Source organism: Coregonus clupeaformis, chromosome 5 (genome assembly GCF_020615455.1).
Source record: "Coregonus clupeaformis isolate EN_2021a chromosome 5, ASM2061545v1, whole genome shotgun sequence".
In the NCBI taxonomy this organism is placed as follows: Eukaryota; Metazoa; Chordata; class Actinopteri; order Salmoniformes; family Salmonidae; genus Coregonus; species Coregonus clupeaformis.
Genome location: NC_059196.1, coordinates 45453640 through 45470503, shown reverse-complemented (window position 1 = coordinate 45470503; position 16864 = coordinate 45453640). Strand labels below are relative to the sequence as shown.

General features: G+C 44.3%; 1 protein-coding gene across 3 annotated transcripts in view; it reads right to left on the bottom strand.

Annotated features, from left to right (window-relative positions):
* robo1 (roundabout, axon guidance receptor, homolog 1 (Drosophila)) overlaps nt 1-16864 on the bottom strand; it is a 400382-nt gene that overhangs the window by 13483 nt on the left and 370035 nt on the right. For all 3 annotated transcript variants that reach the window (XM_041876909.2, XM_045214635.1, XM_045214636.1), the window contains 4 exons: nt 10208-10234; nt 7711-7753; nt 3436-3590; nt 204-581 (listed from right to left, as the gene is read on the bottom strand). In XM_041876909.2, coding sequence (XP_041732843.2) covers nt 204-581; nt 3436-3590; nt 7711-7753; nt 10208-10234 — 603 coding nt within the window. The remainder of the gene's footprint in view (nt 1-203; nt 582-3435; nt 3591-7710; nt 7754-10207; nt 10235-16864) is intronic.

Below are 16864 nucleotides of genomic sequence, written 5' to 3'. Positions count from 1 at the left end.
GTAGACAATGAGAGGGAGACTGATGATGCTCTCTGTTGATATGACTGAATGGGGGCAGCAGGGAAGCGAGTGAAAAAGGAACATTCTTCAGCATGGTGGGCCCATCCACAGGGAGAAAGGGAAAGAAAGAAGGGAAGAAAGAAAGATGGAAGACGGCTATGGTTTGACCTCCTAACCTCCACTGATTCCCACCACACACTCACCCTTGTTCAGCTTGTTCTGCTCCATGATGTTATACTGGTGGAGCTGTGAGGTCATTTCCTGTTGCTTCTGCTGCTGAACAGGGGTGGGTTTCCAGCCGTGTTTCTCGTTTATCTCCCCTCCCCCTCCACTACCTCTGTCTCTGTCTGTGTTGATGTTGTTTCCCAGGATAGACGACTGGATGAGCTGTGTGGTGGCGTAGGGGGTGGGCTGTCCCCCCGGCCCAACGAAGCGTCCGTCCTTTAGGTTGGGGCTGTTGAAGGTCTTCATCTCGTTGATCTTGTTGGAGAGGTCCACGTCTACATACACTCCTCCCTCCGGCACCATCAGGTTGGTCTGCTTGCTCTCCATCTGGTTGTTATAGTTGGCGATGCAGTCGGCTGGATAACATGGGGAGCGGGTGCAGGGTGCAGGGTTTAGTCAAAAACCGGACTAGCTTCTATAACTAGGTTCAGAAGAAGAGGTTTGCCAAGTGCATGAATGGCACGAATGGCAGTTGTATTCAGTTGTATTCACTGGCATCATATAATAAGATGAAAAGATTAACATTACAGAATGACACAGAACTAAATCAGCCTGAGTCATTTATACCTTTCAACAGATCACTGTGCCCTCAGTCTAGACAGATATATATATATATATATATTTCAGTGCAAACTACAGTTCATTCTGTACGTCAACTATCCCTATCTGGTTCAGGTGATTGACTGGAGCTGTATTATACTTCCACTGTCTGCTCTCTCTGTCTTTCTGTCTCAATACTGTCTCGGTCTCATCCACAGCTCAAGGTGGGTGTCCTGTCTATTCTCCCCATCAGACGCCAGGCGAGGAGGCTTTGCTCATTGAGAAGGACAGTGGAACACGTCTGTATCAAAAGGTTGTAATGAAGCGTGCAGCAAAGAGCAGAGCTCCACTGACAGATCCAATTTTCTCTGGCTCATAAAATATTCAAATCCTCCAGCAGATCTGAGAGCCATCCTTGCGGTAAATACCAAGGACGGCTATAGGTAGAACAACCGAGCGCACGTGAGCCTCACATTTCCAAAAACCGAGTGATATCTGAGGCACTTCAGAGGTAGATGTGGAGAAAGGGCCTCTAATGTGTTAGATAAAGGGACATTAACTCGTATCCCTCGGCTCTGTCACCTAGCCGCTGATCCTGTTAAACCGTCACAGGGTTTAGGTTGGCCACACAAAGCAACCAGCACGATGCATACTCCTTAACGTCTTACACATGCGCTGAGGGACAAGTGCTTTTGGCATTTTATCCCTTCTCAATTAAACTCACAGATTGTCACCAGAACCAATGTTAGGGGAACGTTAAACACACCACGGAATGAAAAGTCGGATTAGGTTATTGTGTTGACTGTGATGGGTAACTTTAGAAGCTGGGTATGTATTTGATGGTTACAGTGTTTCTTTGTCCTTGAGTAAGATGCTTAACCTAGTGGCAGCACAACACTTAGTACAACAGTACATCTGCTACAATAGGAGTGTGTGTAAGCCTGTTTGGGGAGATGGTTGAAGCCAACAATGTAAATGAGTCAATGAGTGGGTAGGCAACGCTACACTACTGTACAATCTGTCAGACACTACAGCTGGAGAAAGGCCTGCCGTGTGTCCAAATGACTGTTCAAACGACTGCACTATATACCCACATCTCTTTTCCTTTAGTTCAACTTCTAAGCCTACTGTCTCTCAAAGGGAGGTTCAGGGCTGGGGTCCAAGTTTTGTAGTTAAGTCCTACATATGTGTGTATAACCTCAAATCTTTTGTCCCCACCCTGCACCAAGAGCCATACTTCTCTCCTCTCTGCCAGCTGTTGACCCTCTTTCTCTGTAGAGTATGAGTACTTAGCTCTTTTGTGTGTGTGTGTGTGTGTGTGTGTGTGTGTGTCCCTCGGACTTCAGAGCCAAACTCCCTCCCTATTGTTTATAGAAAGTACTGCTGACCGAGAGGCCACCTGGAGGTGTACCATAACCCACCCTCAATCCCTCCCTCCCTCTGTTACTGTCCATCTCTTCTGCTCTTTTTACTTTCCTTCCAACTCCCTCGCTCTTTCTCTGTCCAGTTTACTTCCCCTCTACTCACGTGTTACTTCCCCCCTACTTTCTCTCTCCATGTATCTCTGTGTATGCTACTTATTCTCCCCCATCGTTCTTTTTCCTCCTCTGTTCCCTTTCTTTCTATGCACTCTTCCAGGTACCTCTCTCTCTCTCTCCATCTCTCCATCTGGTGTTGGCTGCAGTCTGCAGTCCTGCCCTGACCTCTACATTTCTTAAATAACTGAGCACTTAGTGGGAATGACATTACGGGCTATAACAACAGTATGGAAATCAGCAGAGCAATTCGATTTGCAGCAGAGTAAACCCATAAGGCCCGTCCAGCGCGTTCCTTTTATTTCATGCCTAAAACAGCCCCGCTTTAACCTGAAATAAATCAAACACACACGCTACTCCTACCCCTAAGCCTCACATCCCTTAAGGGTTTTCTTATAGAGACCTCGCGAGGAGAGAGGTAAGAGAGAGAAGTCTCGAGGGAGCTAACCCAGATATGGGATTTCACTTCTCTCTGTTTTCTACCAACTCGTTTTTATGATTCTTATCTATGCTTTACTTTGAGAGCATGGGTGTCATGTACCCCAGAAATCTGTGGGGGCACAAAGTAAGTGAGAATGGCTGGGTGGTGGTCCGGAGGGGGGCTAGAATTTAGCATTTTTCAAACACCTGTAACAGCTTTTCCTGCAACCTTTATGCTTAATTCTATGTAAAAAAGTATTTATGTTTTTCTGCATATCTAAGCATACCTCTTGAGCTGTCTGTATCCTCCTGACTGGTGGTTCTTTAAACAAACATTTAAAAAAAAAAAGCATCTCTGCATCTCTGCTAAAATCTTGAAAGGAATGTGTCTTATTCAGTACATTTAGTAATTGCTTGCTTTTCTGAAGTCTACCAACCTGATTCATCTTGGTAGCAGGTTATGAGATTGGGAACCTATCTGGGCTAGCTAAAGCCAACTTCATAAAATTGCTAAGTGGCTAGTAGTATTACAGAGAAAAAACTAAAACAAACAACAACAAAAAAAAACAAAAAAAAAAAATTTACAGGACAAATCTGAGGGGGCATGTGCCCCTGTGCCCCCTATGGGCATGACGCCTCTGTTGAGAGTTATTTTGATAACTGTTTTAGTACAGTTTATGTTTGGGTGTGTTGTTCCAGTGCGTAGCGTACTCACCTGGGCGGCTGTATGTAGCCAGGTTGCTGTCACTGTTGCCCTGTCCTGCGGTGCAGCAGTTCATGCTACAGTCGTTGTGATTGGAGCAGGAGTTGGGCCAGGTATCAGCCAACCAGGGCTGGGTAGCAGACTCCCCAATGTTCAGCAAACCTGGCCTGGAAGGATGGGGCACAAAACAGTCAACACTGACTAACAACGGAATATGCTGCACCACTATAACACAGCAATAATTAATATTGATATGAATAACAAGAAAATGTCATGTAATGAATGGGGTTTTAGGCAGATCGATGGGGATTCACTCAATACTAGATTGGTATACTGAAATTGTCACACTTCCCTATAGCTAGGCACTAGGTTGTTGTTTTACAGGAAATGATCTCTCCCTCTCCTTCGCGCTCCCTGCTCCATTGGCCTTGCATTAGAGGAAAGCTCAGCTAAATAGATGATGTGCTCTTGACTTGTCCATGGCCGATGACACTGTTTCACTGAGCCCTCGTGAGCATTAGCGATCCGCTCGGATTAGAAAGCAAGATAGAATTCACTCCCAGTGTTGGAAAATGCACATCCGCAACACTCACTGAACCACGAACGCTCCCTCAGTAGATTCCAAGGTGTCACAGAACATCTCTATCATCCTTTAATGTTTAGTATCAATACAGAACTACAGTAAAGTACTGAAAGTACTGAACAGAACTGAGATCTGCTGTCTGAACAGACTACCAGCTCTCTGCTGTCTGAACACACTACCAGCTCTCTGCTGTCTGAACAGACTACCAGCTCTCTGCTGTCTGAACAGACTACCAGCTCTCTGCTGTCTGATCAGACTACCAGCTCGCTGCTGTCTGATCAGACTACCAGCTCTCTGCTGTCTGATCAGACTACCTCTCTCTGCTGTCTGATCAGACTACCAGCTCTCTGCTGTCTGATCACACTACCTGTCTCTCTGCTGTCTGATCAGACTACCAGCTCTCTGCTGTCTGATCACACTACCAGCTCTCTGCTGTCTGAGCAGACTACCAGCTCTCTGCTGTCTGAACAGACTACCAGCTCTATGATCAGACTACCAGCTCTCTGTTGTCTGATCAGACTACCAGCTCTCTGCTGTCTGAAAACACTACCAGCTCTCTGCTGTCTGATCAGACTACCTCTCTCTGCTGTCTGATCAGACAACCAGCTCTCTGCTGTCTGATCACACTACCTGTCTCGCTGCTGTCTGATCAGACTACCAGCTCTCTGCTGTCTGATCACACTACCTGCTCTCTGCTGTCTGATCAGACTACCAGCTCTCTGCTGTCTGATCAGACTACCAGCTCTCTGCTGTCTGATCAGACTACCAGCTCTCTGCTGTCTGAACACACTACCTGCTCTCTGCTGTCTGATCAGACTACCAGCTCTCTGCTGTCTGATCAGACTACCAGCTCTCTGCTGTCTGAACACACTACCAGCTCTCTGCTGTCTGATCAGACTACCAGCTCTCTGCTGTCTGATCACACTACCAGGTGTCTGCTGTCTGATCACACAACCAGCTCTCTGCTGTCTGATCACACTACCAGCTCTCTGAACACACTACCAGCTCTCTGCTGTCTGAACAGACTACCAGCTCTCTGCTGTCTGATCACACTACCAGCTCTCTGCTGTCTGATCAGACTAACAGCTCTCTGCTGTCTGAACAGACTACCAGCTCTCTGCTGTCTGATCAGACTACCTGTCTCTCTGCTGTCTGAACAGACTACCAGCTCTCTGCTGTCTGATCAGACTACCAGCTCTCTGCTGTCTGATCAGACTACCTGTCTCTCTGCTGTCTGAACAGACTACCAGCTCTCTGCTGTCTGAACAGACTACCAGCTCTCTGCTGTCTGAACAGACTACCAGCTCTCTGCTGTCTGAACAGAATAGCAGCTCTCTGCTGTCTGAACAGAATAGCAGCTCTCTGCTCATCCACACTTCCACATCATGAACCCAGGGCTGACATTTTACAGACTAAATAGCTTTATAATTCGGATAAAATGTGTCAATCTACTAGGGTCCAAAGGCTATACTACCACTACACAATAAACACCATGTTTTTACTGCTATTTCTCTCCTACCGCTATGACTGGAACAATCCAACCTGTCAGATATCAAATCAAATCAAATGTAATTTGTCACATAGACATGTTTCGTTTAGCAGATGTTATTGCGGGTGTAGCGAAAGGCTTGTGTTTCTAGCTCCAACAGTGCAGTATATCTAACAATTCACAACAATAAACACAATGCACACAACCTAAAAGTAAAATAATGGAATTAAGGAATATACAAATATTAGAAATATTAGGATGAGCAATGTCAGAGTGGCATAGACTAAAATACAGTAGAATAGAATACAGTATATAGACATTATAAGAGTAACTAGTGTTCCATTATTAAAGTGGCCAGTGATTCCAAGTCTATGTATACAGGGCAGCAGCCTCTAAGGTGCAGGGTTACGTAACCGGGTGGAAGCCGCCTAGTGATGGCTATTTAACAGTCTAATGGCCTTGAGGTAGAAGCTGTTTTTCAGTCTCTCGGTCCCAGCTTTGATGCACCTGTACTGACCTCGCCTTCTGGATGAACGCGGGGTGAACAGGCAGTGGCTCGGGTGGTTGTTGTCCTTGATGATCTTTTTGGCCTTCCTGTGACATCGGGTGCTGTAGGTGTCCTGTAGGGCAGGTAGTTTGCCCACGGTGATGCGTTGGGCAGACCGCACCACCCTCACCACCCTCCCAGTTGCCATCCCAGGCGTTGATACAGCCCGACAGGATGCTCTCAATTGTGCATCAGTAAAAGTTTGTGAGGGTTTTAGGTGCCAAGACACATTTCTTCAGCCTCCTCAGGTTGAAGAGGCGCTGTTGCGCCTTCTTCACCACACTGTCTGTGTGGGTGGACCATTTCAGATCGTCAGTGATGTGTACGCCGAGGAACTTGAAGCTTTCCACCTGCTCCACAGCAGTCCCGTCGATGTGGATAGGGGTGTGCTCCCTCTGCTGTTTCCTGAAGTCCACGATCAGCTCCTTTGTTTTGTCGACATTGAGGGAGAGGTTATTTTCTGGCACCACACTCCCAGGGCCTTCACCTCTTCTGTGTAGGATGTCTCGTCATTGTTGGTAATCAGGCCTACTACTGTTGTGTCGTCTGTATATTCAATATTCACATTGTATTGAGTTGTCTTTTCGTGTCCTATTCAAATGACTTATTCAGCGCTTCCAGTCATTCATTTTGACTAATGAACACACTAATACAATCTCAAAATGGCTCAAAATGGCTCCTCAATCATCTGAGTGGTTCAGTGGAGATAGATAGAGAATGGCGATTGTCTTTGAGCAGAGCTACCATGTCCAGGCTGTAGAACTGACTCAATCACATAGCAGGGTAATAACATGACCGTATAGATAGACACATAACGGTATGGAACAATAGCCAACCATAGAGATACTTTTAGCACAAAGAGGGGACAATACCAAAACACTGCATTACGTCAACCAAGTCTGTAGATACATTAGCATCAATGTGGGTTCTAGATGATTGAGGAGACTATAACATCAGTGTCTAAATGTATGAGTGTCTCAGTATGGGTAACTAGGAGGTAGTCTGGAAAACAACACATAGGCTACTGGTCTCTGTCACACCCTCTCCTGTATCACTCCTCCCATCTTGTTCCATAGGGCCCTCCATTCTAAAGAGTAGGGTGTGTGCAAACACAACTATCACCATCTTTGTGTGTGTTAGAGTGATGCTATGGCACAGCCTTGTGGCCAGACATGGTGCTCTTCTCTGTGGGGTGAGGAGGATGGGGGTTCGGGCAGATGAGATGATCCTTTGTTCCTCTCCTCTCCTCCCTTCCCCTCTCCTCCCTTCCCCTCTCCTCTCCTCTCCTCCCTTCCCCTCTCCTCTCCTCCCTTCCCTTCTCCTCCCTTCCCCTCTCATCTCCTCCCTTCCCCTCCCCTCACTTTCCCTCCCCTCCCCTCTCCTCCCTTTCCCTCCCCTCCTCTCTTCTCCTCCTCTGCCTGGGCTGTAAGCTTTAGGAAGTAAAAGCCCTCCCCCTAGTGTCCTTCAGAGGAAGGTACACCTTCCCTCCCATGCACATTCTACCACCCATGTACCCGCTCCTCCCCAAATGAAATGTCCATCTGTCTCTTGGAATATGGTATTATGATCCATATTTTATGTTACATTATTTAATGCTTCATATTCATACAGAGGAGACAAACATAGATGTACACAACACTCCCTCTCATAGTAGACATGCATTCTTACCTTCCAGAACTGCTGACAGCCTCTCCACCTCTCTGGTACGCCACTGGAGAACAGAGAGGCAGAGAAAGGTACAGATATGAATGCCATAATCACAATCGTCATCAGAGTAACAGGCTTATCAAAACACAATAACATGGAGTGTGTTTATTTTTGACAGTGTGTGTGTTTACGCATGTATGTGTGTGTGTACTACACCCTGTGTGTAGATCGGTGGAGACTGAGTCACTGTGACAGGGTATGTGTGTAAGAGGATTAGGGGGCTGCACAGTGCTTTGGTCTCCTGGCATGGCTGGCGTGTGTTTAAAGCTCAGCGCGCTGGAAGTTGGACTCTTTCAAGGAGCTTTAAGCTGCCGGTGTGAAGGAGAGATAAACTCCAACTTTAATTACAAACTCTTCTCTGAGGAAGGGGTGGGAGGGCTCTCTCTCTCTCTCTCTCTCTCTCTCTCTCTCTCTCTCTCTCTCTCTCTCTCTCTCTCTCTCTATCTCTCTCTCTATCTCCCTCCCTCTCCCTATCCCTATCTCTCGAAAGGAAGTAGAGAAAGCTCAAGTCCAACTTTGGCATCTGTAGATAGAGCATTCAGAGCATTCAGGAATTCCACAACACAAAATGTAGTGCCTCTCAAATCAGCATCTAGTGGAAGATTAACACTGACAAGATCCTGCCTTTACATTCAGTGCCAAGGCAGCTTCTTGGATTGTAAACTTAAAGAAGCAGAAACTCTAACCTCAAGCATTAAGGAACTGGCCCAGAAATAACCAGATTACTAAATAGGTTTCACCTGAAAGCGTTCCAGCGGTTCAAAAAACAGGATTGCAGCATTAAAAGTATTAGGTGTGATCCCAGGCCCCGAGGCTGACGAGGAGGAGGAAAACAACTCTCACAGTTTAGATACAGCCTCTGGTCTGCACACATGGGATTAGTCACCACAACCACAAGCTTCACATAACTCCCCCTCTCGCTCTCTTTCCTTCTCTCCCTCTCTTTTGGTGCCTCTCTGATTTCAAGGATGAGCACAGGTGTGTAACACAAGTGCCAACAGCACAAGCACTTCAGCATGAGAGAGAGGGGGGAGGGAGAGATCGAGAGAGAGAGAGAGAGAGAGAGAGAGAGAGAGAGAGAGAGAGAGAGAGAGAGAGAGAGAGAGAGAGAGAGAGAGAGAGAGAGAGAGAGAGAGAGAGAGAGAGAGAGAGAGAGAGAGAGAGAGAGAGAGAAGAAGAGAGAGAGATTGGTTCTTCACATCTACCCTCAGTCTCTCCCTGTCCACAGCTCTGTCTAATTGGTCATTCACATCTACCCTCAGTCTCTCCCTGTCCACAGCTCTGTCTAATTGGTCCTTCACATCTACCCTCAGTCTCTCCCTGTCCACAGCTCTGTCTAATTGGTCCTTCACATCTACCCTCAGTCTCTCCCTGTCCACAGCTCTGTCTAATTGGTCCTTCACATCTACCCTCAGTCTCTCCCTGTCCACAGCTCTGTCTAATTGGTTCTTCACATCTACCCTCAGTCTCTCCCTGTCCACAGCTCTGTCTAATTGGTCCTTAACATCTACCCTCAGTCTCTCCCTGTCCACAGCTCTATCTAATTGGTCCTTCACATCTACCCTCAGTCTCTCCCTGTCCACAGCTCTGTCTAATTGGTCCTTCACATCTACCCTCAGTCTCTCCCTGTCCACAGCTCTGTCTAATTGGTCCTTAACATCTACCCTCAGTCTCTCCCTGTCCACAGCTCTGTCTAATTGGTCCTTCACATCTACCCTCAGTCTCTCCCCTGTCCACAGCTCTGTCTAATTGGTCCTTCACATCTACCCTCAGTCTCTCCCTGTCCACAGCTCTGTCTAATTGGTCCTTCACATCTACCCTCAGTCTCTCCCTGTCCACAGCTCTGTCTAATTGGTCCTTCACATCTACCCTCAGTCTCTCCCTGTCCACAGCTCTGTCTAATTGGTCCTTCACATCTACCCTCAGTCTCTCCCTGTCCACAGCTCTGTCTAATTGGTCCTTAACATCTACCCTCAGTCTCTCCCTGTCCACAGCTCTGTCTAATTGGTCCTTCACATCTACCCTCAGTCTCTCCCTGTCCACAGCTCTGTCTAATTGGTCCATGTGACTAGCGATGTGTCATCCTCGTAAATCCCATCAGAGGCAGAGAGGCGGGCAGCAGCAGCCCTTCGATTGAAGTCCCCACCAGTTTTAACAGCTTCTTAGTAGCACGGATGGCACGGCACCGGCTCGATCCTCTTTAAGCGTTTACCTCTGAATGCCTACACCACTTTGTAGAACCTTTAACCTCACTGCTCCCTTTATTTTGGCTGTGTCCTTTTAACCAAAGAGTGTGTCTTCTGACTGACTGAGTAGAATGACTGCTAGGGCTGTTCAGGCCATCTGTTTGTAACTCAGTGAGTGCAGTCTTGCATTGAAAGGTGGAAAAATGAACAGTTATGAGATTTTATAGAGAAGGCACTATGAAATTGAGTAAAGTGTTATCAAGAGTTCTTACCTGTAGGAGTGAAGGTAAAGGATGGCACTGTAGGTCCAAGCAGAGGCACAAGGGGAAAGAGAGAGAAAAACACCATTAACATAAAAAAGCAGCATGTATATTTCTCTTGAATCCAATGAGCTACACACAACAGGGTTCCCTTCACTCCACACTGTTAAAATGAAGTGCTTTGTAACTCCAACACTAGTTGCAACTGAGCTGCCACCAACTTGAAGGAGACGAAACCTTAATTTTGCTGGAGTACTGAAACACATCATCCTGAGGATGTTTTGAAACATGACACGGTGTGTTGTAACACCGTCTAATCATTTATTTATGGATCTGATCATTTGCCAGTTTAACACATTTTGAGAGGCATTGTTGAGCACAGTGCTCAATCAACCAGCAGTAACTGGCGGTTTTACAGCCAGCATTGCAGGATACTGTATTTGCCTCTACCATTAAAAGTTCTGTGAATGGGTTGTCTCATCATTGAAGATCATTTTGCCTGACGGTTTTGATATCCGTTCATCATGATCCATTACACCTCATGCCACAACAAGCTGCTTAATACTAATAAAGAAGTATACTTTTCTTTCTTCAAACATGCATGACGGAGTCCATACAAATAATCTTGGCTCCTGGACTCTGTCCACGCATTTCAAGGCTGCATTGAAACAATGACTTATCAATGACCCAAGACCAGCTCTGTTAATCCCTACCATTGTGACAATGAGTTGTCATAATATTGCATCAAATGTACATTATCCTAGGGGCGTTGGCAGACACAATGTAAGTAACTTAATTTATGTCCCCTTAATTGCCCTGAATACCTCTGTTGATCCTAGAGCTATTGTATGCAGCAATCATGAGCCTATGAACCAGAGTTATACTGTTAGCACTGAGGTGGTGTGCCCTACTAGGAAGACCACTGTGTGCAGCTCACCCTGCACTATCAGCGCCAATATAAATAACATGAGTAAGTCTACTTCTGATAAGCTTCCCTGTAAAGCATTAAAAACAATCAAGTATCCCAGAAAAGTGCAAGAAAATTGCCCATATTAACATACAGTGAGGGAAAAAAAGTTTTTGATCCCCTGCTGATTTTGTACGTTTGCCCACTGACAAAGAAATGATCAGTCTATAATTTTAATGGTAGGTTTATTTGAACAGTGAGAGACAGAATAACAACAAAAAAAGCATGTCAAAAATGTTATAAATTGATTTGCATTTTAATGAGGGAAATAAGTATTTGACCCCCTCTCAATCAGAAATATTTCTGGCTCCCAGGTGTCTTTTATACAGGTAAAGAGCTGAGATTAGGCGCACACTCTTAAAGGGAGTGCTCCTAATCTCAGCTTGTTACCTGTATAAAAGACACCTGCCCACAGAAGCAATCAATCAATCAGATTCCAAACTCTCCACCATGGCCAAGACCAAAGAGCTCTCCAAGGATGTCAGGGACAAGATTATAGACCTACACAAGGCTGGAATGGGCTACAAGACCATCGCCAGGCAGCTTGGTGAGTAGGTGACAACAGTTGGTGCGATTATTCGCAAATGGAAGAAACACAAAATAACTATCAATCTCCCTCGGCCTGGGGCTCCATGCAAGATCTCACCTTGTGGAGTTGCAATGATCATGAGAACGGTGAGGAATCAGCCCAGAACTACACAGGAGGATCTTGTCAATGATCTCAAGGCAGCTGGGACCATAGTCACCAAGAAAACAATTGGTAACACACTACTCCGTGAAGAACTGAAATCCTGCAGCGCACACAAGGTCCCCCTGCTCAAGAAAGCACATATACAGGCCCGTCTGAAGTTTGCCAATGAACATCTGAATGATTCAGAGGAGAACTGGGTGACAGTGCTGTGGTCAGATGAGACCAAAATCGAGCTCTTTGGCATCAACTCAACTCGACGTGTTTGGAGGAGGAGGAATGCTGCCTATGACACCAAGAACACAATCCCCACCGTCAAACATGGAGGTGGAAACATTATGCTTTGGGGTTTTTTTCTGCTAAGGGGACAGGACAACTTCACCGCATCAAAGGGATGATGGACGGGGCCATGTACCGTCAAATCTTGGGTGAGAACCTCCTTCCCTCAGCCAGGGCATTGAAAAGGGGATGGCTATTCCAGCATGACAATGACCCAAAACACACGGCCAAGGCAACAAAGGAGTGGCACAAGAAGAAGCACATTAAGGTCCTGGAGTGACCTTAATCCCATAGAAAATCTGTGGAGGGAGCTGAAGGCTCGAGTTGCCAAACGTCAGCCTCGAAACCTTAATGACTTGGAGAAGATCTGCAAAGAGGAGTGGAACAAAATCCCTCCTGAGATGTGTGCAAACCTGGTGGCCAACTACAAGAAACGTCTGACCTATGTGATTGCCAACAAGGGTTTTGCCACCAAGTACTAAGTCATGTTTTGCAGAGGGGTCAAATACTTATTTCCCTCATTAAAATGCAAATCAATTCATAACATTTTTGACATGCATTTTTCTGGATTTTATTGTTGTTATTCTGTCTCTCACTGTTCAAATAAACCATTAAAATTATAGACTGATCATGTCTTTGTCAGTGGGCAAACGTACAAAATCAGCTGGGGATCAAAAACTTTTTTCCCTCACTGTATGCAGCCTGAGAAACAAGGTCCATGAAGTCAATAATTTGCTTGTAACAGATGACATTCATATTCTGACAATCCCTGAAACTTACTTAGATAATACCTTTGATGATACAGTGGTAGCAATACATGGTTATAACATCTACCGAAAAGACAGAAATGCCAACAGAGGTGGTGTTGCGGTCTATATTCAGAACCACATTCCTGTAAAGCTTAGAGACGATCTAATGTTATATACTGTTGAAGTAATATGGCTACAGGTTCTTCTGCCTCACCTAAAGCCCATTCTTGTGGGAAGCTGCTATAGACCACCAAGTGCTAACAGTCAGTATCTGGATAATATGTGTGAAATGGTTGATAATGTATGTGATATCAACAGACAAGTATATTTTCTGGGAGATTTAAATATTGGCTGGCTCTCATCAAGCTGCCCACTCAAGAAAAAACGTCAAACTGTAACCAGTGCCTGCAACCTGGTTCAGGTTGTCAGTCAACCTACCAGGGTATTTACAAACAGCACAGGAATTAAATCATCAACATGTATTGATCACATCTTTACTAATGTTGTAGAAATTTGCTTCAAAGCAGTGTCCAAATCCATAGGACATAGTGACCACAATATAGTAGCCATATCTAGGAAAACCAAAGTTCCAAAGGCTGGGCATAATATAGTGTATAAGAGGTCATACAATAAGTTTTCTAATAAGCACGAACCAATTAAGAAAATGACTGTAAAAACTGATAAATCCCCTTGGATTGATGAGGAATTGGAAAATTGTATGGTTGAGAGGGATGAGGCAAAAGGTATGACAAATAAGTCTGGCAGCCCAACTGATTGGCAAACGTACTGCAAATTAAGAAATCATGTGACTAAACTAAATAAAAATAAACTATACTATGAAACAAAATTCAATTATATAAAGAATGATAGTAAAAAGCTTTGGAGCACCTTAAATGAAATTTTGGGGAAAAAGGCAAACTCGGCTCCATCATTCATTGAATCAGATGGCTCATTCATCACAAAACCCACTGATATTGCCAACTACTTTAATGACTTAATCATTGGCAAGATAATCAAATGCTGACACTACACATCCAAGTGACTTGCGAAAGTATTCACCCCCTTGGCATTTTTTCTATTTTGTTGCCTTACAACCTGGAATTAAAATGGATTTTTTGGGGGGTTTGAATCATTTGATTTACAGAACATGCCTACCACTTTGAATATGCAAAATATGTTTTATTGTGAAACAAACAATAAATAAGACAAAAAAACTGAAAACTTGAGCATGCATTTCTATTCACCCCCCCAAAGTCAATACTTTGTAGAACCACCTTTTGCAGCAATTACAGCTGCAAGTCTCTTGCGGTATGTCTCTATAAGCTCGGCACATCTAGCCACTGGGATTTTTGCCCATTCTTCAAGGAAAAACTGCTCCAGCTCCTTCAAGCTGGATGGGTTCCGCTGGTGTACAGCAATCTTTAAGTCATACCACAGATTCTCAATTGGATTGAGGTCTGGGCTTTGACTAGGCCATTCCAAGACATGTAAATGTTTCCCCTTAAACCACTCAAGTGTTGCTTTAGCAGTATGCTTAGGGTCATTGTCCTGCTGGAAGGTGAACCTCCGTCCCAGTCTCAAATCTCTGGAAGACTGAAACAGGTTTCCGTCAAGAATTTCCCTGTATTTAGCGCCATCCATCATTCCTTCAATTCTGACCAGTTTCCCAGTCCCCACAGCATGATGCTGCCACCATCATGCTTCACTGTGGGGATGGTGTTCTTGGGGTGATGAGAGGTGTTGGGTTTGCCCCAGACATAGTGTTTTCCTTGATGGCCAAAAAGCTCAATTTTAGTCTCATCTGACCAGAGTACCTTCTTCCATATGTTTGGGGAGTCTCCCACATGGCATTCTGGTGAACACCAAACGTGTTTGCTTATAGTTTTGGTGGCCGGCCCTCTCTTGGCAGGTTTGTTGTGGTGCCATATTCTTTCAATTTTTTTATAATGAATTTAATGGTGCTCCGTTGGATGTTCAAAGTTTCTGATATTTCTACATAACCCAACCCTGATCTGTACTTCTCCACAAATTTGTCCCTGACCTGTTTGGAGCGCTCCTTGGTCTTCATGGTGCCGATTGCTTGGTGTGCCCCTTGCTTAGTTGTGTTGCAGACTCTGGGGCCTTTCAGAACAGGTTTATATATACTGAGATCATGTGACAGATCATGTGACACTTAGATTGCACACAGGTTGACTTTATTTAACAAATTCTGTGACTTCTGAAGGTAATTGGTTGCACCAGATCTTATTTAGTGGCTTCATACATATGCACGCACCACTTTTCCATTATTTATTTTTTAGAATGTTTTTAAACAAGTTATTTTTTTCATTTCACTAATTTGGACTATTTTGTGTATGTCCATTACATGAAATCGAAATAAAAATCCATTTAAATTACAGGTTGTAATGCAACAAAACAGGAAAAAAGCCAAGGGGGATGAATACTTTTGCAAGGCACTGTATATCTGACTAAATTATGAAAGACAAGAATTGTACTTTTGAATTCCGTAAGGTCAGTTTGGAAGAGGTGAAAAAATAATTGTTGTCTATCAACAATGACAAGCTACCAGGGTTTGACAATCTGGATGGAAAATTACTGAGGACAATAGCGGACGATATTGCCACTCCTATTTGCCACATCTTCAATTTAAGCCTACTAGAAAGTGTGTGCCCTCAGGCCTGGAGGGAAGTTAAAGTCATTCCGCTACCCAAGAATAGTAAATCCCCCTTTACTGGCTCAAATAGCCGACCAATCAGCCTGTTACCAACCCTTAGTAAACTTCTGGAAAAAATTGTGTTTGACCAGATACAATGCTATTTCACAGTAAACAAACTGACAACAGACTTTCAGCACACATATAGGGAAGGAAATCTAGACTACTTTTCAGTAGTGTGGTTAGGTGCCACAAAGAGGGACTTGGGAAAATTGCAGTTGGCTCAGAACAGGGCAGCACGGCTGGCCCTTAAAAGTACACGGAGAGCTAACATTAATGACATGCATGTCAATCTCTTGTGGCTCAAAGTGGAAGAGAGACTTCATCACTACTTGTTTTTGTAATAGGTGTTGACAAGCTGAATGTACCGAGCTGTCTGTTTAAAATACTAGCACACAGCTCAGACACCCATGCATACCCCACAAGACATGCCACCAGAGGTCTCTTCACAGTCCCCAAGTCCAGAACAGACTATGGGAGGCGCATAGTACTAAATAGAGCCATGACTACATGGAACTCTATTCCACATCAGGTAACTGTTGCAAGCAGTAGAATCAGATTTTTTTTTAAAACAGGTAAAAATACACCTTATGGAACAAAGGGGACTGTGAAGAGACACACACAAAAGGTACAGACACATGCATATGCACACATTGTGATATTGTTGTATGGTGGTATTAAACATTTTGTATTGTAGATATGTAGTGGTGTAATAATGTTATATGATGTACTGTTTTATCTTTTGTTTTATATGTAATGTAAGTGCTTCAATATGTTTGGACCCCAGGAAGAGTAGCTGCTGCCTTGGCAGCAGCTAATGGGGATCCCTAATAAAAACAAGTACAAAACCACAACATTGTGTAAAATAATCATACAATCTAAAAATGTAGAATTACCTACAATCCTCTAAAAACAGAGCCACTGTGGCAAGACATTGCAAGGAGATTAAAACCAGACTTCAAATTAGTTCAATTACTCAATTTTCTCGATCTTTGGTTATCCGCTTATAAAATATACTTACATTTTGAGAAACATATTAAGTTGATTTATTTGTAATTTTTTTGGGGTCAAATAAAAATGAACAAATCATTGAAATTAATTTAATACATTTTTATAAAGTACATATTGGTTGTTTTTTGAGTCCATTTCAATTCACCCCAGAATCATTTTGGACAGTGTGGCTGTGTGGTTGAGTTTGTAAAAATCCAATGAAATGTACCATCTTACTGCCCCAGAAGTCAGGGGTCCAATTCCCACATCCATCTGTCCCACT